At 44.5% G+C, this 26,247-nt stretch overlaps 1 protein-coding gene across 1 annotated transcript; it reads left to right on the top strand.

The window, feature by feature from the left end:
- The first annotated feature begins 321 nt into the window (after positions 1–321).
- Positions 322–26,247, top strand: MTRF1L (mitochondrial translation release factor 1 like). The gene is made up of 7 exons (XM_090041597.1): positions 322–656; positions 8,563–8,642; positions 10,276–10,459; positions 13,472–13,635; positions 17,504–17,621; positions 22,578–22,714; positions 25,331–26,247. The coding sequence occupies exons 1-7, from the start codon at positions 407–409 to the stop codon at positions 25,544–25,546; spliced, it is 1,149 nt and encodes a 382-aa protein (XP_089897723.1). The 5' UTR covers positions 322–406; the 3' UTR covers positions 25,547–26,247.

The following is a 26,247-nucleotide window of genomic DNA, read 5'->3' as shown; positions in this document are numbered from 1 at the left end:
CGCCCCTTGCCCAATGACAACGACGGCGGAAGATGGGGGCTCGGCTACACCCTCTGCCCAATGACAGCGGCCCAGGAGGGAGGCTCGGCCACGCCCCCTGCCCAATGACAACGAGCCCCAAGGAGGCTAGGCCTCGCCCCCAGCTCAATGGCAGCGGCTCCGGTGGAGACTCGGCCACGCCCAATGCCCAAATACCAAAGGGCTCTAAGGGACGCTAGGCTACGCCTCCTGCCCAATTCTAGCGGTTCGGGGTTTCTCGGCCCCGCCCATCACTCGCTTCACGCCCAATCAGAATCGAGGAGGGTCCTGATGCAAGCCGAAGCACTTCAGCTATTTCCGGGGACAAGGTCAACAGATCGCTCGGCTGCTTCGGCAGCCCGGGGGCGGGGCCCGAAGCGCCTCGGCCATGCGTCTGCTCCTGCGGGCGCTCCGCGCGGCGCTAGGGCTGCGGCCGGCCGGGGCCGGGGCCGGTCTCGGAGGGAAGCAGCCCTGGCGGCCGCTGAGCGCTACGCCCGACCTGACGGAGCTGTTCGCGGCGCCGGGGCTGCCGCGGCTGCTGGAGGCGCGGGCGGGCAACGGAGAGCTGGCCGCGCGGATACAGCGGCTGCGGGCCAAGGAGCAGGAGCTGCAGGAGACGCAAGAGCTGGCGCGCTCAGGTAGGGACGCGCCCGGCCCCCCCTCGCCAGTCTCTGCAGAGGCCCCGCCCCCTGATAGTGAGCGCGCGGTCACGTCCACGTGCTCTTGACGCCCGGGGCGGGGCGGGGAAACCTGCTGCTGCCTAACCGCTCCGGCTATTTCCGGACGGGAGGGTGCGGGACCTGAAGGGGTCGGAGCCTCCACAGTGACGTAGCAGCCGGGCCGCGGGGAGCACCCAGGCTGGAGGATCCTCACCGCTTTTTTTCCCTCTCGTGCGGTTTTTTTTTTTTTTTGGTTGTTTTTTGACGCAGCTGGTGTAAAAAAATAAAAATAAACAAATCCCGTCCTCTGCTGCAAATGTAGGGTTGCAACTCTGAAACTATTCTAGATTTTTCCCCACCCCCCCAACATGACATTGTCATTAATTGTGCTGGGGAACACAAACGCAATGGCATGACACTGTGATATTTCACCAATGAATGAACTTCGGTACAAATTACATGCATTTATTCCATTCGTTTATTTTCTTAAGATATTAAAATCTCCCGGATTGTTTTCAGGCGTCACCGCGAGCCGGATGCCTATTCCTGTAGGCTCCCAGCCACTCCAGGTGGGTTGGCAACCCTCTGTGCGTGGTTTGGTCTGCAACCTCGCAAACCACACTTGCGTCCGCATCTGCAGGCGCCCTGTGGGTTTCTCCTGCGGATGGCGCTCGCGCCTTGCTGACGCTGCTTCCCCCCCTTTAAAACAATCGCCAGCCACCCTCATCGCTCTGCTTCCTGCTGATCTTCTCTGTGATCTGCCCAGGTTGTAATGAACCTCTCATCTGTCTGTGGAGGCTGTCGCACTTAGCCTCTACACCACTTTTTCTCAACCCATGCGTCATGACTCAAAAATGGGTCGTGAGAACATATGAAAGGATTGTGAACAAAGTTTAAAATATGGATTAACAAACGTTAAAATGGATAACATGGGAAATGAAGGCTCTAACTCTGCCAGCCTGCAAAGGAAAAGCCATCAAGGGGCTGCTTGGGGGTTCCCTGCCCCCCACATACCTGAGGGGCAGAGGTGAGGGGCACTAGATCAGGACTGGCCATTGATGTTTGGGTCCTGGTACAAAAAGGTTGAGAACCACTGCTGTACACCTAGGAAGTTGCTCAGGACAAATATGACTACCTCCACAGACAGATAAGAGGTTCATTAGAACTGGGGTGGGACCAGAGAGAGTGACCAGCAGGCATGAGGGCAATGAGAGTGTTTTGGGGAGAAAGCTATGAACTTCTTCCTAGATGAAGAATGAGCAATATGGAGCCACGTACAGCTTTTTTTTTGATGATGATGATTTTGATGACTAAAACTGCAACTCGAGAAACGTTTATTTCAAGAAATCTCTGCAAAAAAGATTCCTCAGAACCACTAAAGCTCTGCTGTCCTTGATGGGCCCTCAAGGTGATAACTGGTAGGAGTTTTACCAGCACATACTCCCCCAGGAAGGGCCGCCTCCTCTGCTGCCACTACTTTCACACGCAGGTGCTATTTGTGTGCATGTCCTTGGCCAGGGAGAGCAAGAAGTAAGAATTTGACCCCTCTATGTAATAGTAATTTTTCATCTTGTTTGCCATTTGTCATTCCTAGTTATTTTTCCTAATGAAAGCATGTGGGTCCCTGGTAGGTATAATTTAGTGCTTTTTTCCTATCCAGATGGATATGCCATATTGAATAAATTAAATTCTGACAGACATTATTCAGATTCTTACTTCTTACATTTTTATTCATCTAGAAAGGCAATGAATGACACCTTTCTTATTTAATTGATTAAATGATTACTTTTTCTTGGCTTTGTGTCAGATTTCATTTGAATGGACATTGGAATTTGGTTAGAAATGGCTAAAATCAATATTATAATATTATAAACAATATTATATGTATGTCCTTAAAAATACCTGATAAATGTAATATATTAAACTCCATTTTGCATTTTAAACTTAATTGATTTTGTTAAACAGAGGAAACTGGATTGGATAATGCTTTCTGTTCACAATGTTTATCAAGATTTTGTAACCAACAGAATTCATCCTCTTCATATTTTTTTCTTCCTCATCCTTCCTTAGAAAATAAAACTAAGCTTTGTTGCTTTTTGGTTTCTAATCTGGTACCTAGCTTTGAGTGACCCAAGCATTAAATTTAATTAATGAATAAATAGGAATAAAGAAGATTTTTTTTTCTGTTTGTTAAAAAAGCTACTGCCAGCAAAAGCTGGTTTTAGCATTCCAGGAGGCTGGTTCTGAGTGCTTAGAAGGCAGGGTATATTTGCCTAGAGTAACCAAAGGGTGGTGCAGGGAGAGCGTGCTCATGCACATCAGTTGCTGTGAAAGGGTGTGCAGAAAGAGTGTAAGATGGAGAGAGAAACTAGAATGCAAAAGACAAGGGAGAGGGTAGAGGAAGGGGCAGCGCTAGGACAGGCAGTAGGAACAAAGGAGTCACAATTGGGATAAGAATCCATAGTCCCTTCAACAGCAAACTTCTTCAGACTAATTTGAATGGAAAATTTGAGAACAAGAAATCATCCACAGATTGGATGTTCCAGACCGCCCCAATAAAGCGAATATTGCAATAAAGCAAGTCACACGAATTTTTTGGTTTCCCAGTGCATATAAAAGTTATGTTTACATTATACTGTAGTCTATTAAGTGTGCAATAGCATTATGTCTAAAAAAAAAAAAAATGTACATACCTTAATTAAAAAATACTTTATTGCTAAAAAATGCTAACCATCATCTGAGCCTTCAGCGAGTTGTAATCTTTTTGCTGGTGGAGGGTCTTGCCTCGATGTTGATGGCTGCTGACTGATCAGGGTGGTGGTTGCTGAAGTTTGAAATATTGCGAGAATTACCAAAATGTGACACAGAGACATGAAGTGAGCAAATGCTGTTGGAAAAATGGCGCCAATAGACTTGCTCGATGCAGGGTTGCCACAAACCTTCAATTTGTAAAAAACGCAATATCTGCAAAGCGCAATAAAGTGAAGCGCAATAAAACGAGGTATGCCTGTAGTTTAAATAGGGACTATGGATTCTTATTTCATTACCTGGGTTAGTTTTTGTGATGTCTTTATTCATACATCCGGGTTTTCCTGGACATGTCCCCTCTTTTGTCCCCTGTCCTCCATCTGTGCAGGTTTTTAAAATGCAAACAAATGTCCAGGTTTTTGCTCTGCTGCTATTCCCTGGCACTACTGGCTTAGCTGCTTGAGGCTGGCAGCAGCAGGAAAAGGTGATCATGTGCTTTGCGCATGGGTCTGGCAGCTGCTGGCAGATGAGACAGAGACAGCTGCGGGTTGGGAGCAAGTGGCACCAGCATAGTGGTTCAAGAGTGAGAAGCAGCAAGAGGGTTGGGGGGGCTGTGGCTTAAGAGTGAGGGGCAGAGGCAAGACATGGGCATATCACTGCCCCCCCAATCATACCCATTCCCCCTCCCTCCCCCCCATAGGTGTCCCCTTTTTTTGTATTGGAAATATGGTAACCCTATTTATTCTGATGGGTTTACTGTTTGTTTGCCTCTCCCAACACTGCCCCTTTCCCCTCCCTACTCCCTCCTCTCTCGCTTGTATTCTAATTTCTCTCTCCTTACACTCTGCTTTATGTACATATAAGCATACTTGTGTGCACACATGTGTATGTGTGCTCATGCCCTCTCTTTCTCTCTCTCTCTCTTTTGTCTGTAATAAGGTTACCATATTTCCAGTTTCATATAAGGACACCTGTGTTTGGGGGGGAGGTAGTATATGATGGGGGGGGGGCAGGGAGTCAGTGATATGCCTGTGCCCTGCCCCTGCCTCTCATTCCCAAGCCACAGCCTCCCCCCTCCCCCCACCTTGCCCTGCCGGTGACCCTCACTCCCAACCTGCAGCCCCTTGCATCTCTGCTGGCCCCAAAGAACCCTTCTACCCCTTTCTTCCACCTCCCTGCCTTGCAGCAGCCCCTGCACCAGCCGGCATAGGCACATACTCGCGCACAGACTTACCTTCCTCCAGCTGCCGGGGCCTGCACACAGAGCATGTGATGCTCTGGCCTCCAATCGCCTTCCCCCTCTGCCCCCACCCCAAGCAGCAACTTGCTGGAGCAGAGGCAGAGCAAAATCCCAGACATCTTCTGATATTTAAAAAAAACCAAAACCCCTGGACAGAGATGGGAGGACCCAAAAAGAGGACATGTCCAGGAAAACCTGGATATATGGTTACTCTAGGCTATAAGATACAAATCTACCTTGAGTGCTAGCTAAGTTTTTAGCAGTTCAGTAACTTGACTATCTATTCTAAAGCTTTATCAGTAAGCATACTGTTTGGGATTTATTTAATGGCTGTAATATGAATAGATCATAGCAACTTTAGCTTTAACTAGGTTGTCAAATTTAATTTAAAAGATGTGCTTTTTAAAAGGAAAATATAGTACATTAAAAATAGATTTTTTTTTTAAAATGTATTATTTTTATCCTTGTATAAAGCCTTCCTTAAATTTTCCCTTGGCCTTGAGTTATTAGAGATGTTGACACTGGTCTGGAAATCAACATGGCAAGTATTTGACCTTAAGTTATTAACATTTCAGTCCTTGATTTACAGTGTACAAAGTGCACAGCTTCAGGACTTAAAGGCCATGTACTTACCCAAACTTAGTGTGAGCTAAGGCTGTCCAACTTTTGAGCAGCCAGGGGCTGCAAGTGGCATGGGCCATGGGACCCCTGGGTTACCTGCATGCCATGTGCCCTCCCTCTTGACTATCCCCACGCAGGTATCCTGATGCTTGTCCTCTCTTTTTTTCTTCTTCCCCCCTCACCCTTGTCTTCTGTTCCTTTCTCCCTCTCCCCCTGGCAAGTTCAGGAAAAAAAAGGTGGAAGAGGGTAGGGTAGCCTTGAGACCCTCATGACAGCAGCAACAAAAGGAGAAATGCCTGGGTGGGAACCCACAGCTTGAGTGTTAACCCCATGTGGTACATGGGCCACTAGGTGGACAGCCCTAATTTAATCAGTCGACGCGGGGGAGCCAGGATTTTATTTTTAGTAAGGTCTTTATTGTTCCTTCCTCCCCCCCCCAGCTGATTTTGTGGAGATTGCGCCATGTTGAGACTTCTGCAAAACTGCGATTTGAGTAGATCCCTATGTATATCACTCTGTGCGTGAGCAATATGCAGACAACAGAAGTTTGTCACTATCTGCAGTAGGCAGCAAATTGGGACTGACCTTGATGTCACATTCTTAAGTGAATTATGTATGTATGCAGTGCGTGTGTAAGTAGAGTACACTGTCTCCACAGCAGTTTTAGCTATCTTTTGATTGAGATAAATTGGAATTGATTTCATATTATGCCATCACATAGGTCATCATATAGTTAGGTTATCTCTTTCTTCTAAATTCTTGTGCAGCAGTGTTGCAGGACTACAGGTATTTGTTGAATTTGACCAATATCTTTTAAATCCTAGCCCCTGTCTTGATAGTTAAGAAAGTTGTAGTATATAACTGTAGTAAGATTATCACCAGGGATTCGCCTTTTCAGTTTGCAATGGAAAAATGTGGTAAACTGTGACTTTTCCCCTTTTAAGGAGAACATGGATTTTTGCCTTTTTAAGAAGAAACATGCAGGTTTGTCCAGGGGGGTAGGGGTGCTGTCCGCCCACTGCTGCGCGCAGTCCTGGAGGAGGAATGGGGAGCACAGGCCCCTCAGATTTGTATGTGGGGTAGGGGTGGGTGCAGGCTGCCAACTGTGGGCTCAGGCTCCCCACCCTGCTGTCCTCCCCCCAGGGCTTCCATGACCCAGTGTGGCAGGGCAGAGTGGGGTGGGGAAGCTTGGTGCCATTGCTGCAAGCCCCACGCTCCCATGGTGAAGCACCCCCTGCCCGCCTGGCAGCAGTGGGGATGACGGCACAGAGATGTGCCTCCCACTGCTACTGGGTGGGCACGGGGCTCTTCACCATGGCAGCACCAGGCTCATGGCAGCAGCACTGAGCTGCCCTGCCTGGTCTTGCTCTGCACTGCTGTGCCAAGTCTTACCCTCTGGGCCTCAGAGGCCCTGGAGGAGGGCAGCAGGACAGGAGCCTGAGCCTGAGCCGGCAGCCTCCCCCTCCCCCTCCCCCCCCATGGGCTCCATTCTAGCCATGTTGCCTGTGGGCAAGGGGGAACCAGGCTCCACGCTCCATGTCCCATTTGGGCTGTAGCAGCCGCCACCTCCTGTGGGCAGCAGTCAGGGCTTGGGTGCTGCTGCAAGGAGCAGGGGGCTACAAACCCAGACCCCTGGTCCCGTAATCCTGGCAGCTGGGGGGTGGGGGTGGGGGTGGTGGGCTGTGGGTGGGGAGTAAGGGGCAATGGCATGGGAAGGGCATCAGCATATCAGGGCTGCTCAGCACCACAAAGCGGTGTGTTGGGGACAGCCACAGATGGACCCATGTCCTGGTGAGTTGAAAGATGCAGGGACAACCTGATTTTTTGATAATAAAAAACCCAAAATAAAATGTGTAGGTATTTAGAATTTATTTTATTATAGTGATAGAGGCACTGGTAGGTTTCCAAATTGCTTCAAAATTGAAAATATCTCGACAAAACATTGCATTCAACTGATCTATAATGGTGTTTCATTTTAATTATGGATTTTGGGGCTTTTAATCAAAGAATTTGGAGGGGGGGTTATCAGAGAATTTGCAGTTTTTAAACAGAAAACCTGGATATCACACAGGTTAAAAATAAAATCACCTTTGCTTTGAATATGACCAGAAGCCTGGTCATCATTTAAAGTAATTCAAATTTTTTTTTTTTTTTTTTTTTTGGCCCATGAAGTTGCAGCACTGTAGTTAACAAAAAGTAACATTTGCTTTAGTGAAGAGTACCAGTGTGAAGCCTGACGGACTATTTTAAGCTTCTTACATTCCTAGCAAAATGGAATAAGGAAATTGAATGTGAAATAAAGAAATAATCTTGATCACAGTAGAGCATCAAAAAACTTCATTTTGACCACATGCCATAGTTAAACTTTTACATACAGGTAGCATATGATTTTTATCCAGTAAAGAATGTAGGTTTATCATATGCCTAGCTAATTGCCCGTCAAGAATGACAAATCAGATAGCCCCCCTCACCTCCTGCTGACCCTTCCAGGCGGGCCATGTAAAGACTCCCTCTGCTGCTGCCACCTCCTCCAGCCTCTGGTGCTGGGGTTCCCTCCTGCCGCCCACCTCCGCCTTGCATCAGGGCTTCCCCCCACTTCCCCTTCCCTCCCCGCTGCCTCCCCCTCTCTGCCAGCTGTTGTCAGGGATGGGCAGCACCACCACTGACCCCCCCCCCCCCCACCTCTCCTCCCTGCTTCCCTCCTTTCCTTCCCTGCCACCTGGCCCCGGCAACAGCTGCCACTGTGACATCCCACCTTTGCCTCCCCCCACCCCTTGCCCGCCTGGGCCTGCACAGCCTCCCTCCCCACCGCCTCCCCCTTCCTGCCAGCTGTTATTGGTTCCCCTTCCCGCTCCCCTCCTTCCCTGCCATCCAGCCTGACAACAGCCACCACCGCCTCGCTCCCCTCCCTCCCTGCCTGCTGCATCCCCTTCCCTGCCAGCTATTCTGGGGTGTGGCAGAGGTGCACTACCACCATGACCTTCCTCTTTGCTCTCAGGCAGGGAGGCAGGGGAAAGCGTCACTGCTCTGGTGGCTGGGGCATGTTCACCGCCACCACCGCAAACTTTCCCAGCAGTGGCTCAAACGGGCCTGCGCAGCCAATTGCCACGTGCCCTCTCAGCAGTGCATGTACAGCTGGCCAAAAGTATTATGGACAGATAGACACACAGACAGACAGACTAAACTCTTTATTATATTAGAATGATTGTGGGAGGAAGTTTACTTAGATTTGCTTAAATCATAGCCATTGAAAACTAACATATTGTAATGTTCCAGATGAAAATGAAGATTTGCGTAAGCTTGCTGCAAAGGAAGTCATTTCTTGCCAGGAGGAGGTAGCTGAACTGAAACGCCAGGTATATTTCTTTTAAAAGTAATATTGCCTACTGATTTAGCACTGTTAAATTGCCAAGAGTCAGACTGAATCCCCATTTATAAACACAGGAACTTATTCAGATAGTTTTGTTTGTTTCTTTGTTTTTCCCATTTGTGTTATGCATGTCTATAAAGCTTGATATGTGGACCTTCTAAGATTCACAAACTATAAATACCAGTAAGACTTCCTTTCTTAGGCTGCAAAATAAATCGTTTGATTAGTTTACTACGTATTTGTATGCTTCAGGTGCCTTGGGTCTTTATCTACTGAGAGCAATATATAGATCATTGCAGGAATAGGCTTTTTTTAAAGACATTTTAAAACGTTGTAGCTATTACTCAACTGTTAGTTTGTATAGATACCTTTATAGTAGAATCTTTACTGAAATATATTCCCTCTAGAATGAAGGTTATTGCTCAAATCTGATCTGTTGAGACAAAATTAGTTTTGCCCCAAGTTCTGCTCTTCAATCAAATACTTGCTTTTTATGTTGTTCACAAAAAATATGCAAAAAGATTTACAGGAAGAGTATATTGGATACGAAGAAAATTAATTTAATAGGGCAACCAGTAATAGGTTGAAGACGTTACAAAAAAGTTCAAAATTTGAGGTTAGCCCATCATGCAAGTCTTAAAGTATATTAATTAGGAAACTTCTGGTTTTGATATCAGTGCGTCTTTCATTTCAGGTCTTTCCAGTTTAAAAATGACAAAATGCAACAGTGCAACTCTGGATATAGACAAACATAATGTATACTTACTTCAAAACATACTGGTATAAGAGGCCCTGACATAAATGTTAGGTCTGTTTAGTCCTACCTACAACAATACAGGTGAAGCAAAACTGTTGTAATTAACTTTGTTTCATTCAGGGTTAAAGTTAAAGGAATCTAGCTTGCTTATCACTGTTGAAACAGACATAACAGTTAAATTGGAATAACTTATTTGCACGCCTCAAGCACAAGTTCCCCACCCCTTCTAAAATGGTTTAAGGTTACATCTAATCATAGCTTTTGATGCACTTTTGCACTTTTTCAGGCAGAATTATTCAGCTAATAAGTTAGTATTGCGTTTAAATGAGCACAAGTTCAAAACAGACTTTTAGTTATCAGGAACTCATCAGCATTTTCCAGAAGAATTCACCAGTTCTGAATCCTGAAAAACTCTACAAAGTCAAAAATAGTTTTCTTTTAGCACATACATATGGGACTTGAGGAAGTCTTAATGCTCATGTATTAGTGGAAAAGTCACTGAAGTAATATATACTTTGTGTCTTGGGCATGTCACTTCCCCTCATCATCCTTCAGTTTCCCATCTATTAAATGAGGATGGTAAATAACTTATTTCCTTTATAAATATTCCTTGAAACCTGTAAGTGAAAAGTGCTATATATTAAGGGGAAAAATATGTATAGAATGCCAACAGGTTGTGTTTAAGCCCTGAATAGAGGGGTAAAGCACTAAGAAATCTACCTCGCTGGAGACTGTCAATAAGCTATCATAATGGAGTACAACACAGAATGATAGCACAAATGTATGGCATTCTTGTCATGAACTGAGGTGTCATAGGAAGATCTTAGATGGGTAAAAGGGAGTGTCATTTTTGTATTTACAGATAATATTGCTTTTGATTCCTTCAGAAGAAACGGACAACAATGACCTTGTCATGGAGTTAGCTGCTGGAGTTGGAGGACAAGAAGCCATGCTATTCACCGCAGATATATTTGATATGTATCAACAGTATGCTGCTTATAAAAGGTGGAGATTTGAAATACTGGAATACTCTCCCAGTGAAATAGGTTAGTAGTCATTCATTGAATTTAAGTAAGAAATGTATAAATAGAAACATTTTACTTCAAATGGAGTTTTAGTTGTCTTGTCCACAAGTACTTAACAATTAGATAGAAGCAGCCACTCTTACTGAAGCAATTTTTATCTATAAGCAAGGATTTGCTCTATTCTTCTGTGTATGAATAAGGTGTGATTTGAAATGTATTGTAAAGTAACAAAATTGTTTTGCACAGTGCAAATGGTATCCCTTCAGAAAAATCAGTGAGAGTTGAGACAAAATGTTTGCAGTGAAGATGTCCACTGACAGAGTCATTTTTCATATATTTGGACATAGTTGTTCTTTAGGTATTTAATATTCTTGCTTTTATAATGCCTTCATTTTGTGTAGGTTGGTCTAAGGACGTAGGCAGACAAGGTTCTAATAAAAGAGATCAGATTCACCCAGAGAACCTTGTCTGCCTTTATTGTGTGTGTTATGCTAAATATCTAGTCTATGCTTTGGATTTCTTGGCACAGAAAGGAGTACTATATAACTAAAATATTGTCAGTGATTAAGCAGAAATACATAGGATTTATCTGAAATGTCTCCCATTATATTTTCTTATCTGATTTGCATGTTTTATTTCAGTAAGAAAAAGGTAAAATAAAATTGGGGTGATAATGCACAAAAATGACAGTCTTACTGTTCTTTCCAGAGATCGACCTATCACGTTCCTGTAGGAATATCTTTTAATAAGGCTTAAGTTCTTTTTGTAATGCACTATCAATTCCTTTGTTCAGAAGGTAATTTGAAAAATTTTGTGATTTGCAGTTATTACTTCCAGTATTCATACAGGTCAAGAAAGTCCTTCTCCATTTGCCCGTGAACAGGAAAATTCTAAGTAACATGCACATTATTTTCTTTATTGACCTCCCTACTGTTCACTGTCTATACACTTTCTGTATGTCAGGAGACTTCAGGGTCTCTATATTAAGTAGCAGAAACAATAACTTACCTGTTTACTCAGTTTCTTGGGCAGGTTTTCTTGCAACTTGCACTGAGGTCAGTGCTATATTGACTGCATTGTCATTGATATCCATGCAAGCTAGTTTAATTTTAAATTAAATTGGATGTGTCTACATAAGTTTCAGTTTCATTTTGACTGCACTATAGACTTACCCAGGGACAATAAAGGAAAAAAAAGATTAATTACTACAAGCTGCTAGAAACTGTCATGTTAGATCATAAAAACTCATCACTAGTGCTATTCATAATATTTTAATAATGATATCAATCTGTTGCTTCTGTATGCACCTGTGTAGGGTATACTTAGCTTTTTTAATATTCATTTTAGCAGTGAAAGTAACAAATTCTCTTAACAGTGTTTTACTTACATGAGGCTACTTCGATTAAAAAAAACCCAAAAAACAAGAGGCCCTTTCCTCCATCTGGTGGTGGTCGTGTAATACAATTTAAAGACTGGAATAATAGTTACCGTTAATTTAAACGCCACTTTTGCCACTTTTCTTTGGCAGACCTCATTTAACATCAAAACCATATATTGGATAACTGCTTTATTAGTATTTTGTGGTGATTGCAATGTTCAGTGTGAACATAATCAGTTCATAGAGGCTGGCAAGTCTCTTAAGCAGTAAGCTCTATTTAATTATGCATTCTGTAAATGTATCAGTCTATTTAACCCCTGTTGTCTTGGGAAGTGGGGATAAAACTTTTTAAAAAATCACCAAGAGAGGTTAGATGGTGTTGTAAGGGAGAAGGTAATAAAAATACAAGGGTGAGAGATTTTTGTTTTGTTTTTATAAAACTGAACAAAGTGTTGAATATATTACAAGATAAAATTAAGTCTATAGAGAACAGTAACATTTGCAAAATCCTATATTAGGGATGTTAAACACCTGGCCTTCAATCTGGATCTGGTAATTTATGTATTTTTGGTAGGCCAGATGGTATGTTCACATTATGGCTATTCCTTATGCTAAGATAACCAAAAAAACCTGATGCAGTGAGGTCTTCTGGAGTCTTTGATAACTTGAAATGATGGTGTTAAAAGGTATGAACCCCTTTTACTCTCTGTTGAATGTTAATTTTAAACCATAGCATTCTAGCTATGACATTTCACTATCTTTGTTAACTATTTCATTATTGACCCTTGTAATGGGAAAGGAAATAGGAAGCTTTTTTCCACATCCATGCCAAAGGCAATGAAGAAAGATGCAGAAAAAGGAAGAGGGAGAGAACCAGAAAGGGGAAGTGGAAAAAAAGTATAATATTAAAGTTGGGCATATTTGTGTATTTGTATGTATATATGTATGTATATGTACATATATGTTTGTGTTGTGAAAGAAAGTTAACTAAAACCAAAGATAAATAAATAAAATAATCCTTTGTAGATGTCATAGAACACTTGGGTAGAAAGAGAAATTGCCTGCCTCCTCACTGACTAATTGGTGTTCTTGATCTTTCCTAGTACAGGACACATGCACAGAAAGGAAACGAGCTGTAGAACAAAGTGCTGCAGGCCAGCTGAGTGGCATGGAGTCAGTCAGCAGGCCTGATCTGGCATGGGGTTGGCACCCATAATCGGTCTGTGGATGTAACCCCATGCACTGGTGTAATCTGGCATGTGAAGCCACATCATCAAGCCCCCAGTGTTTCCGATAGGTTTGGAGTTTTGGCAGTTGGGTAGTGGTGCTAGTATTGATCGCTATGGTTCTAGAAACCACAGCCATTAATGCTGCCACTGTTCCCCCACTGCCACACTTCTGGACTCATGGGGAGTCTTGAGGACTGGATCAGTTGAACACCAGTGCTTTAAAATATTTGGGGTATCAAGAATGCAATCTTCCTGATGAGGAGGGTTTTTTTAATTATCGGGTGCGTGTACAGCTTGACCTACTTAATTATGCCTAATTTTTATACAAGAACAAGTGTTGGTCACATCTAAGGAGGGTTTTTTTAACATTTTAATGCAACTATCCTGAACTGTCCACTCAAGGCTGCTTTTCCTTTTTCTTTTAAGGTGGCTTGAGACATGCAGTAGCCAGCATAGCAGGTCCTGAAGCATACAAGAACCTGAAGTTTGAAGGAGGAGTGCATCGTGTTCAGCGAGTGCCAAAGACAGAGAAGCAGGGACGTATTCATACCAGCACAATGTCTGTTGCAATATTGCCCCAACCCACTGAGGTAAGAGAACTTAAATATAATTAACTTCGCTGTGAGCAGTGACCATTCCCTACAGTCTCAAAAGCTGTGTTGGAAAACATTTCTGGTTTACATGTTGTATCCTTCTTGTGTCCTTATTGGTTTTTAAAGTGCTGGGTCACATTGTGCTCATTATTTATGTCCAGATGAGCTACAGGACAAGATGTGGCACCCATAAGTATGTGTATTTGTGGTTCTCAAAATCTTCACTCATAAACAAAAATAGGTAACTAACTCTTGAGAACTCACTTATAATTTTTCTCTTCCATATCTGGGGAATTATTTTGTAAGACTAGACTGGACTTCAGAAAAACAGACTTTGACTCACTTAAGGAACTGATGGGTAGGATCCCCTGAGAGGCCAGTTGAAGTGGGGGTGGGGAGAAGGAGTCCAGGAAGGCTGGTTGTATTTTAAAGAAACTTTGAGGGCACAGGAATAAACCATCCCAATGCTCAGGAAGACTAGCAAGTATGGCAGAAGACCAACTTGGCATACCAATGAACTCTTCAGCAAGATGAAACACAAAAAGGAAGCTTACAAGAAGTGGAAACTTGGACAAACAACTAGGGAGAAGTATAAGAGTATTGCTCGGGCATGCAGGGATGAAATCAGGAAGACCAAAGCACAATGGGAGTTGCAACTAGCAAGGGACATGAAGGGTAACAAGAAGGGTTTCCACAAGTGTGTCAGTAACGAGGAAAATTAGGGGAAGTGTGGGTCCCTTACTGATGGTGAAGACAGATGGTGCAGAAAAGGCTGAAGTATTTTTTTCACCTCAACCTTCACAGGCAAAGTCAACTCCCAGACTACTTTACCTGGCAGTGCAGTTTGGGGAGGAAATGAATGGCCAACAGTGGTGAAAGAACAGGTTAGGGACTATTTTAAAAAGCTGGACATGTACAAGTTCATAGGGCCGGACACAGTGCACCCAAAGGTGCTGAGGGATTTGGCTGATGTGATTGCAGAGCCGCTGGCCATTACCTTTGAAAATTCATGGCAATTGGGAAAGGTCCTAGATGATTGAGAAAGGGCAAATATAGTGTCTAGCTTTAAGAAAGGGAAACAGGAGATTTTGGGGAACTTCAGAACAGTCAGTCTTATCTCACTCAGTTCCTGGAAAAATCATGGAGCAGCTCCTCAAGGAATTAATTTCTAAGCACTTGGAGGAGAAGGTGATTAGGAATAGTCCACATAAATTCACCAATGGCAAGTCATACTTGACCAACCTGACTGCTTTCTGTGATTGATGACATACTGGCTCTATGGATCCAAGTAGAGCAATGGATGTGACGTATCTTGGCTTTAGCAAGGCTTCTGATATAGTCTCCCACAATGTTCTCACAAGCAAGCTAAGGACATACAGGTTGGATGAATGAACTGTAAGGTGGATAGAAAACTAGCTGGATCATCAGGCTCAGAAGCTAATATTCAACAGTTTGATATCTAGTTGGCAGCTTGTATTAAGTGGAGTGAGTGCCCCAGGTGTCAGTCCTGGGGCCAGTTTTGTTCAATATCTTCATCAATGACTTGGAAAATGGGGTAGAAAGCCCCCTCAGCCAGTTTGCAGATGACATTGAGCTGGAGGAAGTAGATATGTTACACTAGGATTTAGAGAGACTTGGACAAATTGGAGGGTTAGACCAAAAGAAATCTCATGAGGTTCAGTAAAAACAAATGCAAAATCCTACACTTAGGATAGAACAATCCCATGCAGTGCTACAGGTTGGGAACAGACTGGCTAAGCAGCAGTCCTGCAGAAAAGGACTGGGGGTTATAATGGCCAATGAGCTGAATATGTGCCAGCAGTGTGCCCTTGTTGCCAAAAAGGCTAACAGCATACTAGGCTGCACTGGTAGGAGCGTGGCCAGCAGATCAAGGGAAGTAAGTCTTCTCCTCTATTCAGCACTGGTGAGGAAGCATCTGAAGCAGTGTCCAGTTTTGAGCTTCCCACTACAGAAAGGTTGTGGACAAATTGGAGAGAGTCCAGCAAAAGGCAGTGAAAATGGCTAAGAGGCTGGGGCACATGACTTTTGAGGAGAGGCTGAGGGAACTAGGCTTATTTTGGTCTGAAGAAGAAAAGATTGAGAGAGGATTTAATAGCAGCCTTCAACTACCTGGTGGTTCCAAAGAGGATAGAGCTAGACCAGGGGTGGGCAATTATTTGGGACCAAGGGCCACATAGGGAGTTTGGATGAGCTGTCATGGGCCAGGTCAGTACCCCATCTCCCCCAACAACTCACCCAAACTCCTTCTGAGGCTGTGAGTGGTGGAGAGAAGTATTCAGGAGTGGGAGGGGTAAGTGAGGCTAGGTCATGGGGCGGTGACAGCTCTGGGAGATTTGGGGTGTGGGTGTAGGGAAGTAGAGGGGTCCTGCCTGGGTGCTAGATCCTGGGAGCCTGAGATGAATGAGGGGAGTGGGGGGGCAGGGGTGCATGCATCAGGGCTCACCGAGCCCCTCCCACTCACACTGGAGAGGCCTGCGCCATGCTCCCACTAGTGCCCATGGCCCAGCCTGGCTGTGTGCTGTTCTGCTCCCCCCCTGCCTTCAGTGGTGGCTCCTGGTCCTGACTTTGCGCTTGCTGCACCATGCCGTGCCACTCCAGACAAACAGCTTCAGTTGGGTGGCACCTGTAGTTTCTTGTGGAAACTGGGAGCTGGAGCTGGAACGCCATGCACTGGGACAGGAGCCTCCCGGCTGAAGCTGCTCATCTGGAGCACCACAGCATAGTGCAGCAAGAGCAGGAACCACCAGTAGAGGCAGGGGGGAGCAGAGCAGCACATGGCTGCAGCTGCACTGGGAACAGTCCTGCTGGAAGCTGCTCACACTGGCTGGAACTGGGGCGGGGCCACAAGTGCCAGCAAGGACCTGGTGCAGGCTGCCCCATCATGAGCAGGCAGGTCTTGGGCCCATGCAGAATGCCATGGGGGCAGCTGCAAGGCTGATCCAGTTACCTGGTCATATTTTGCCCACCCCTGAGCTAGACTGTTCTCCATGGTGGCAGGTGACAGAACAAGAAGCAATGTTCTCAAGTTGCAGCAAGGGAAGTTTAGGTTGGATAGTAAGAAAAACTCTCATATGGAGAATAGTAAAGCACTGGAACAGGTTACCAAGCGAGGTTGTTGAATCTCCATCCTTGGAGGTTTTTAAGACCTTACTAGACAAAACTTTGGCTAGGATGGTATAATTGGGTCTGGTCCTACTTTGAGCAGTGGATTGAGATGATCTCTTGAGGTCTTTTCCAACCCAAATTTTCTGTGGTTTTAAATCACTTTAGCTTGTCTTTGCTGGGCTGCATAAATACTAGACTGTCTTATTAAAAATGTTTAAAACTGAAGTCTGTCTATTGCAAATCTAGAAAAATACTTAGTATTACTGAAGTAGGAAACAAAAAATATGGTAAATGAAAAGGGAGAATATTTTGGAAATCAGTCATCTAAATTTTGTTTCTTCCTAAGTGGACTTCAAAAGAGGCTTGTTGTAGGAATCTCTGTATGCTTGACACAAATTGAAAGCAAACTCTGCCACTATCTAACTCAGAGATTTTATTCACATACACATTTTCTGTATAATCTGTATTTTCCTTTTTCCATAATGGCTGGCTAAACACTTTGCTTCCTTTTGAGTGCTGCTGAACTAACAGTGTAAAACTAGCTGAGAATTAATCTTGTGTTGATCTTCACCTCTTGTTAGCTTGACTGGGATTAATATACTGCAGATAAGTGGCTTGTCACAGTGCAGTCCTCATCAACTCAGAGTAGTTTTACTCTATTTAAATGATCTGTTTAAATTATGCACATTTAGACGTTGTCTTTTTTGTGGTTTTTCTCTCTCTTTCTTTCCATTCACAGATTAATCTGTCTATTGATCCGAAAGATTTACGAATTGAAACTAAGCGAGCCAGTGGAGCTGGAGGCCAGCATGTGAATAAAACGGAGAGTGCTGTGCGGATTGTCCATATTCCAACAGGTATCTGCACATTCCTGTTATTTACATTGCAGATTTTGTATCACGTTTTCATAACTAAAATGGACACAGCATATGAGTTTGAACTGTCAAAAAGCTATAAAGTTGTGGTTCTGTTCTCTACTAGATAATTATTTTTTTTTTTAATAACAGGTATTAGTATTGGGAGGCAACATGATTTAAACATGCTATTTGTAAAACTTTTTCAAGGGATGGGTTTTCAAAATCAATTTTTAAATGAAATTTTAAAAAGATGTTTTAATAAGGAGGACAACAGCTACTTGCTGCAGCTCCCAGAGCCGCTATGTAGGCATGGCCAGCATGCAGAGGTTAACACTGCTGTTACTCTGAACCCCTCCACTGATTTGCTTGCTAAACAGCAGTTACACTTGAAATTCAGCATTAACCTCCTTGTGTGCTAGTCATACTGACAAAATATGCAAATACAAAATACCAAATACAATTCCACTTATTCAGAGGTTCATAGATTGTTAAGGGCTGGAAGGAAACTTGTAGATCATTGGGTCCAGTCCCCCTGCACTAGGTAGGAAAGACAACTGGGGTCAAGTGACCCCAGTGAGGTGACTGTCCAGTCTCCTTTTGAAGATTTCCAGGGTAGGTGACTGCACCATTGCTGGAGAGAGTTTATTCCACAGTCTGGACACTCTGACTCTGAAGGAGGTTTTCCTGGAATTGAGCCTGAAGCAGCTTTCCAGGAGTTTGTATCAATTTCTCCTGGTCTTTCCCCAGGGATGCCCTGGTGAACAGCTGTTTACCGAGTTTTTGATGTACTCCCATTACCAAGTCCCCTCCCAGCCTTCTCTTTTGAAGGCTAAAGAGGCCCAAGTTCCTCAGCCTCTCCTCATATATGGTGTCTTGCAAGTCCCTGATCATACAGGTGGCTCTTCCCTGGACTCTCTCAGGTTTTTCCACCTCCTTGTTGAAGTGTGGCACCCAGAACTGGGTGCAGTACTTGAATTGCGATCTCACCAGTGTGGAGTACAGTGGGAGTATCACTTCCTTAGTTTTGCATGGGATGCAACGGTTAATGCATGCCAGGGTGTTGTTTGCCCTGCTGACCACAGCATTGCACTGCTGGCTTATTTTCATGCAATGGTTAATCACTATCCTTAGGTCCCTTTCAGCTGTGGCAAAAGTCAAATTGTTGCCACTAAGCCTGTAGGTATGTTGGGGATTGTTGTAGGTATGTTGGGGATTGTTTGCCCCCAGATGAAGCACCTTACACTTCCGAGTGTTGAACTTCACCTGGTTCCGGTCCACCCAGCTCTCCAGCCTGTCCAGATCTGTCTGTAGCTGCAACCTATCTTCTGGCGTGACCATGCTCCCCCATAACTTGGTCGTCCACAAACTTGGCCAGCGAGCTTTTCACCCCCCACATCCAAATAATTGTAAAAGATGTTGAAAAGCACTAGTCCAAGCACAGACTCCTGAGGGACACCACTGGCCATTTCTCATTAGGACAACACAGATGTGTTCATGAGAACTGTCTGGGTCCTACCATGCAGCCAGTTTTCCACCCACTGAACTGCTGAGCAGTTAAGCCCACAATCTTCCAATTTTTCTGTAAGGATATCGTGGGATACTTCCAAAAGGCTTTTGATTTAGTCTAGTTAAATAATGTCGACCTTTTCTCCCATGGCCAGGTGGCAAGAGACCTGTTCGTAGAAGGAGATGAGATTTGCTAAGACAAGACCTACCCATGACAAAAGCCATGCTGGCTGTCATTCAGAATCTTACCTTGAACGAGCGTGTTGCACGTAGATTCTTTAATGAGTTTTCCCAGGATTTTCACTGGGATGGAGGTTAGGCTGATTGGCCTGTAGTTGCCTGGATCCTTCCTCTTCCCATTCTTGAAGATGGGCTCAGTGTTGGCCCTCTTCTAATCCTCAGGGATCTCCCCTGTGTGCCACGATTTCTGAAAGGGTTTTGCCAGGGTTTCTGCAATGACCTCATCCAGCTCCATCAGCACTCTCAGGTGAAGTTCACCTGGACTTATAAATGTCCAGCTTTTGTAGTTGGTATTGCGCCAGCTCAGCATCCACAATGGGAAGGCTACCATTCCCACCCTGCCCCCTGTGATCCTTATGTTGCTTGTCTTTCACTTGGTCCAGGGAAATACTGAAGCAAAGTGGGCATTCAGGAGTTCAGTTTTTCCCTGAGTGTCCATTACCAGCTGTACTGAGGTGTTAAGCAGGGGCCTCATACTAACATTTATTTTTCTTCTGCTCCCTAAATACCTAAAGGAGGATTTCTTATTGTCCTTGACTCCCTTGGCTAACTTAAACTCAGTTGCTGCCTTGGCTTTCCTAATCATTTCCCAGAAGTGCAGACCACTGTTGTATACTGTCCTTAGCTTCTGCTGTGTGTACGCCTCTTTTTTTCTTTTTCAAGAGGGCTGCGATGTCCCTATTGAGCCAGGAGGCCTTACCAGCCCTCCTGCTACCTTTCTTCTTCATGGGGATGGTTTTCTTTTGTGCTTTGAGAATTGTGTCCTTGAGGAATGACCACTCTTTATGCACCCCATTTGCCTTCTGTCCCTGGTCACATATCACCTCCCCTACAAATGTCCTGAGCCTGTTGAAGTCAGCATTTTTGAAGTCCAGGACTTCAGTCCTGGTAGTTCATTTGTCAGCCTTGTGGCGGACAGTGAACTTGATGAGCTCATGGTCGCTGTTGCCCAGACTACCCTCAATGTTCAAGCCACACACCAGATCATCTCCTTTGGCCAAGACCAAGTCTGGGAGAGCAGTACCTCTGATTGGCCCTTGCACTTCCTGGGTCAGAAAGCTCCTTGATTTACAGTTAAGAAGCTATGTGACCGTTCCGACCTAGCTGAGTGTTCCTCCCAATCTGTGTCCAGGTAATTGAAGTCACCAGTGCCAACCAGGTCCCTTGTGTGCATGACCTCTGTCAGTTCTTGAGAGAACTCCAGATCAAGCCCCTCCCCTTGGTTCGGTGGCCTATAGTAAACACTCACAGTTAGGTCTCTCTCAACTTCCCCCCCCCCCCCAAGCTTGACCCAGAGAGTTTCAAGCTGCTTATCTTTGGAGCCAGGTGTATCTTATCAGAGAGGTGTACCGCGCCCTCACATAGGGAGCTACCCTCCGCCTTTTTTCCCTGCTCGGCCCTTTCTGTGCAGGGTGTAGCCCTCTATGGCTATGCTCCAATCATGCAAGGGGTCCCACCAGGTCTCCGTGATCACTACCAGGTCATATTGCCCACTAGAGAGCAGGAGGGCTAGCTCCTCCTGCTCGTTTCCCATGCTCCTGGCATTGGTGGACAGGCAGCTCAGGCCTCCAACTGACACCCTTGATTTCCTGAGACGCTGTGGGAGAACTGTTCCATTAACGTTTTCAAAAATAGTTCTCTTAGTGTCCTCCACGTAGGAACTTTCCTGTGTGCCAGTCCCCAGGCATGCTGTACTTGGAGTTTCCCCATCTGGGAGCAGAGTCAGTAAAGAGCCCTGTCTAGCAGATCAGCCATTCTGGCTTGAGAACAGAGCCTTACCTCTCCGTGTGAAGTGGATGCCATCTCATCCAAGGGTCCTCTCTCCCTGAAGTGTGTGCTGTGGTCGAAGAAACCAAATCCATCGCAGTAGTACCACTGTTGGAGGTGTCTGTTTACTTCTTCCACACAGCCTTCCCTCTTGGGTCCATGGCCTGCAACAGGGAGCACAGAAGAAAAAACTGCTTGAGCTCAGCCCCCAGAACCATGTAGTCACTCATGACCCTGTCCAGCGTACTCCTGGCTGTGTCCTTCATGCCCACATGGATGAGGAGCATGAAGTTGTAGTTGGAGGGATGGGTGAGCCTGGGGATCCTCTCTGCAGTGTCCTGGATGTGGGTCCCAGGAAGGCAGCAGACCTCTTGGGCCAACAGGTCCAGATGGCAGATAGGTCCCTCTGTGCCCCACAGGAAAAAGTCCTGTCCCCCCCCTCCCCCAGCATCCCTACCTAGGGGTGAAAGTACTTGCCTCCCCCTCTGGTGTCTCTGTTGGAGTCTCCTCATGTGTAATGAGGGGAACATACTTGTTATGCAGCATCTGGGGAGGAGTAATCCGAGCTCTGCATACTCTGGATCTGGAGACTACTGTCTTCCAGGTATCTCTGGGAGGGTCTTTGTGGCTAGTCTTCTTCATGGTCACCTTCTCCTCCACCTTCTTCTCAACTTCTTCTTTCCTGGAGTAGGGCCTGGCAGTAGCTGTCGATGTAATCTTTGTCAGCCTTGATAGTGTGTAACTGGCGTACCTCCTTCTCAAGCTCTCACACTCGGCTCTCCAGAGACTCCACTAGGGAGCATACCCCATAAGTGGGAATGCTCCCATGCGCAGTTGTGCCAGACAGCCCCCACAGTCCAGGGCCACAGGCTCTGTCTGGTTGAAGGTCTCAGCAATGCCCGAGGATTGTGTGGTAATAGACTATGCTACTACCCCCGAACTACCAGCAAACTGCTTCCCCTGTTGGCAGTCCCTGTTCACTGGCTTCCTAGTCACAGGCTCCCTGGTCACCTGGGGAGTCTTCTTTTATATCCATCTGGGCCTGGGCTGACTCAGCCCCTTTATTATGGGGCCTTGGTAGATCCTGTTCTGCTCTGAGCCCCTGAAAACTTGCTGATACAAAGTACAGGTGGTTTCTTCTCTGTGGTTTATTGTCGTGACTATTTTAAAGCTGAGATAATGGTACATTGCAAACGTAGATAAGTTAATGGTTTCTCAGCGCTAGAGAGAATGGTGAAATTAGGTCATGCTTAGAATTCTGAGGTGGGATAGGCTGTAGGCCTTTGTTTTAGAAGTTTTTTTGACTGCTTTCCACCTCCTCCCTTGCATATGTTTTTTAAAAAATCTTTTTTTAACCTTTGCATAAGATAATTTCTATGTAATCACATTCTTATTAAATAACTTACGAATATAATGAGATTTAACATTTCATGCTCTAATTAGGTGTGGTGGCTGAATGCCAAGAACAAAGATCTCAGGTGAAAAACAAAGAGAAGGCTATGAAAGTACTTCACGCTAGACTGTATGATATCCAGGTGGAAGAAGTGACAAGAAAGAGATGCAGTAACCGAAAGATTCAGGTATGAGTTATTTTGCAAATGAATGAGTGTGTGCACACATACATGCATTCTTCACTGAGGTAGGAATAGGATACTAGGGGTGCGTCTGCAACATGATGCTATGTCACAGCAGTGAGGTAGTGTCCGTGGGTGTCTCTACGTAACAAGCAGCTGCTTCGCCGTATTGACATGCTTCCCTGGTATAACACGCCACTACAGCGAAGTAGCTGCTAAAAATAACCGTGTGCTGATCATACGGTACAGTACAGGCTGTTACTGTGCCATAACAACATTGCCAAAGCGACACATGTAGACATGTCCTAGGGGAAGTAAGGTCAGACTGGGTCCAGAAAGGAGTATGAAATGAACAAATAGAATGGTGGACAGTGAACCAGAAGAAAAATGAATTGGGTGGAATGTGTCTGTGTTCCAGTATCAGGATGAAGAATACTCAGGAAAAGGAAGAAAAAAGGAACACTTGAAGGAGGGCAAACTCTGGCAAGACATGGAAAGAGGAATAAAGGAAAGCATATTGGGCCTGAAAGAAACTAGAGCAGGGGGAGGCCCAAAGAGCTATGGAATGCAAGCATAAAAAATCAGAGGAGGCACGTGATGAATGCAAGGAGACTGAGGAAATGAGTAAGGAAAGACAAAAACTCCTCTGCCTCATTCCCTTCTATATTTCAAGAAGGAATAGTTCCCACCATCACAGATTTCATCCATTGCCTGATAATATCTTAGAAAAGAGGCCTCAAGATCTCTCAAAACAAGGTTCTGTTCTTGCAGGTCTAGTCTGTAGGGACAGGAACATGGGATGGTATTGTTTTGAATTGTATTGGAGATGCGCTTTGTAAAACATACTTGTATATATGCTACTATACTGCAGTAAAAGCTGTGTTATCTGGCATCCATGGGAAATGGGGAGTGCCGGTTAATCAAATATGCTGGTTATCTAAAAGTCATCTTTGCCTGTTTGGGCCACCGCCCCTCCTGCCGCGTCTGGTGTACCAGGGCTTTCACTCTCTGGTGTCAGTGTGCCGGTAAACAGGGAGGGGGGGTCCTATGCAGGCTGCTTTGCCCTGGGCTGTGGTCCAAAGTTAGCAAGTGGGAGCTGGCAACACTGGAAGTACCATGGTGAGACTTCCAGTTTCCCTTTTGCCGTGTCAATCAGCATGCTGATTTTTAATAAAGTGCCAGATAATATAGCTTTTACTGTATATATCTTTTTTGCTGTCTTCAGTAGTTTCTATCACTAGTAAAATAACTTCTCTCTGAAAATATTTAGCAACAAATACCAGTAAAATACAAATATTTTTTTCTGCTGTTTCACTAGCCATAATAGTAAGTTGTATTTTAATTGTTTTATATTAGATTAAATAGAATATTGATTTCTTTACAGCCAAATATAACACACAGCTTATTTTTATTTAAAACTTCAGAAGATGAGGTTTCAGAATGCATAGTTGGTTTTCATATTAGCTAATTATCCTGTACATTTTGCTAAGGTTTTGGAGCCAGGCAATGTCATACAGGGCTTGAAGGGCTTCTGTTACATATACATTGTCAATAGCAGTATGTCTGCTGGTCCTGGACTAGTTCTCTAGGCTCCTTCAAGGCTTAATGTGGCAGACATTACAAGCTCCTGAGTAGCATTCAGGCTGCTTTCTCTGTATGGTCCTGGGGCAGGTTAAGTCTTTCTTTTGAATCATCACAACTAGAAACCATAAAAAGAATAAAATGTGATACCAGTTTGTAACCATGGTAACTTACAAACTTAATACTGTGATATGACATGCAAAAACATACAGTAGTTCAACGTAAACTCCCTTTTCTATTTTTACATATACAGTACTGTACGGCTCTAGAGACCTACTGAAACCAACGGAATAAAATACAACTACAGCAGGAAAGTCAAAGCAGGGATTGGTGCAGGGCTGGGCTGGTCAGGCCAGACGCAGACCAGCCCGGCATTCTAGCATGTATGGAGTGACCAGAGTGGGCACCATGTGTAGCCCAGTCCTGCTCCAGCTGCTCCAAGTCTGCCCCACATAGCTCTAGAGCCACCATCACAGGCTCCAGAGCAACGCATAGCTACTCCAGGGCTGTGCTGCACTCAGTAACCACTCTGCTGTTCTGGGATACAAACAGGAGCAGGCGCTATGTGGGAGACATAGGCCATCCAGTGTGGTCTGTGTGCTGCTTGTGGGTCACTGAGACCCACGATTAGCACTGGGGGCAGGGTGATATGGCTCTGCAGTCCAGATCCAGCCCATGGACAATACCTTTGGTACCCTTGAGCTACCAAGTACCAGGAACCAAAACAACACTAGAAAAAATACCAACTTTAAATACATACATAATTTTCTCATCCTATAATGCATACTCAGCTGTTCATGTAAATTTATGGTAAGTATAAGAAACACAACTGAGTTCTTAGTTTATGTATCTAGTGAATATAAGGCTCAGCTGCAGATACAGTTAACAGCAATAGAGTTGTCCCATCACTACATCTCTGTATGCTGTTCATTTTCAGTGGAGAGAAAAGAGATAAAGTTCACACGCTGAACTTGTGCAGTATGTGATGGGTAAAAAGGTGATGATGATATGATGGTAAACTGGTCTTTCTTGTCTCCATAGGTTGGGACCAGAGGAAGATCTGAGAAGATCAGAACATACAGCTTCCCGCAGGATCGGGTGACTGACCACCGGATAAGCAGATCAGTGCATCACATTGAAAAATTCATGTTAGGGGAAGAATTGCTAGATGAAATGATAAAATCCCTGAGGGAATATGCTGATTATGAATCTTTAATGGAAATGATTTCAGCAAATGAACAAACAAAACTTACCTGAACTTTGTGCTTTGCCAAGCCCTGGTATGAATGCTTAACCCAAATCAGCTGCACAACAGCTTGCTGGAGCATCATACAAAAGGTATAAGTGGCTTTTTAGTTCATGAAAAAGAACTATTTCCTCACTATTTATAGTCAGTTCTTCCACTTCTTGAAGTAGAAGGCCATAGTGTCTTTGTACTAAAACATTGTTGTTACAGTGTTGAAAACTTAAAGTAAAATGACTGAGTACAAAGTGACTGCCGGTTTTGTATCCTCCAGTGAAAAGACACTGCTTCTCCACTTTCAAAAAGGATGCAGAAAAAATGCATTATTTCATGCTTCAGGTTTCATCTAAGTCATAGCCTAAAAGCCAGTTGGTTTAAAAAAAAAAAAAAAAACTACACAAAAATTACCCTGTTTTTTTTCTAAATATTTTTATATAAAATGGTTGCTAAATGCCCTCTACAAATCCAGACAAGGTGTAAATAAGAATTCTTAAGATTTTGAATGGGGTTGAGGAGTAAAGGGTTATTTAAAACACTTCCTTCATGTCTTTTTCCTTCATCCACTCCTTTGTTTCCTTTGGCTTCTAAATAGACAGCTAAAATAGACTTTGAGATAAGTCTCTTCTTTTCTTGAATCCTTTGATAATTTCAGTTGCAGTTTGACATCCAGTCTATTTCTTAGTTGTCAGCTTTAATTACAGAAAATGTTAAATAA

The sequence above is a fragment of the Crocodylus siamensis genome, chromosome 1 (genome assembly GCF_052110815.1).
Source record: "Crocodylus siamensis isolate JL-2025a chromosome 1, ASM5211081v1, whole genome shotgun sequence".
NCBI classification, from domain to species: Eukaryota; Metazoa; Chordata; order Crocodylia; family Crocodylidae; genus Crocodylus; species Crocodylus siamensis.
The sequence above is the reverse complement of the archived record's forward strand: the minus strand, read 5'-3'. Positions and strand labels throughout refer to the sequence as shown.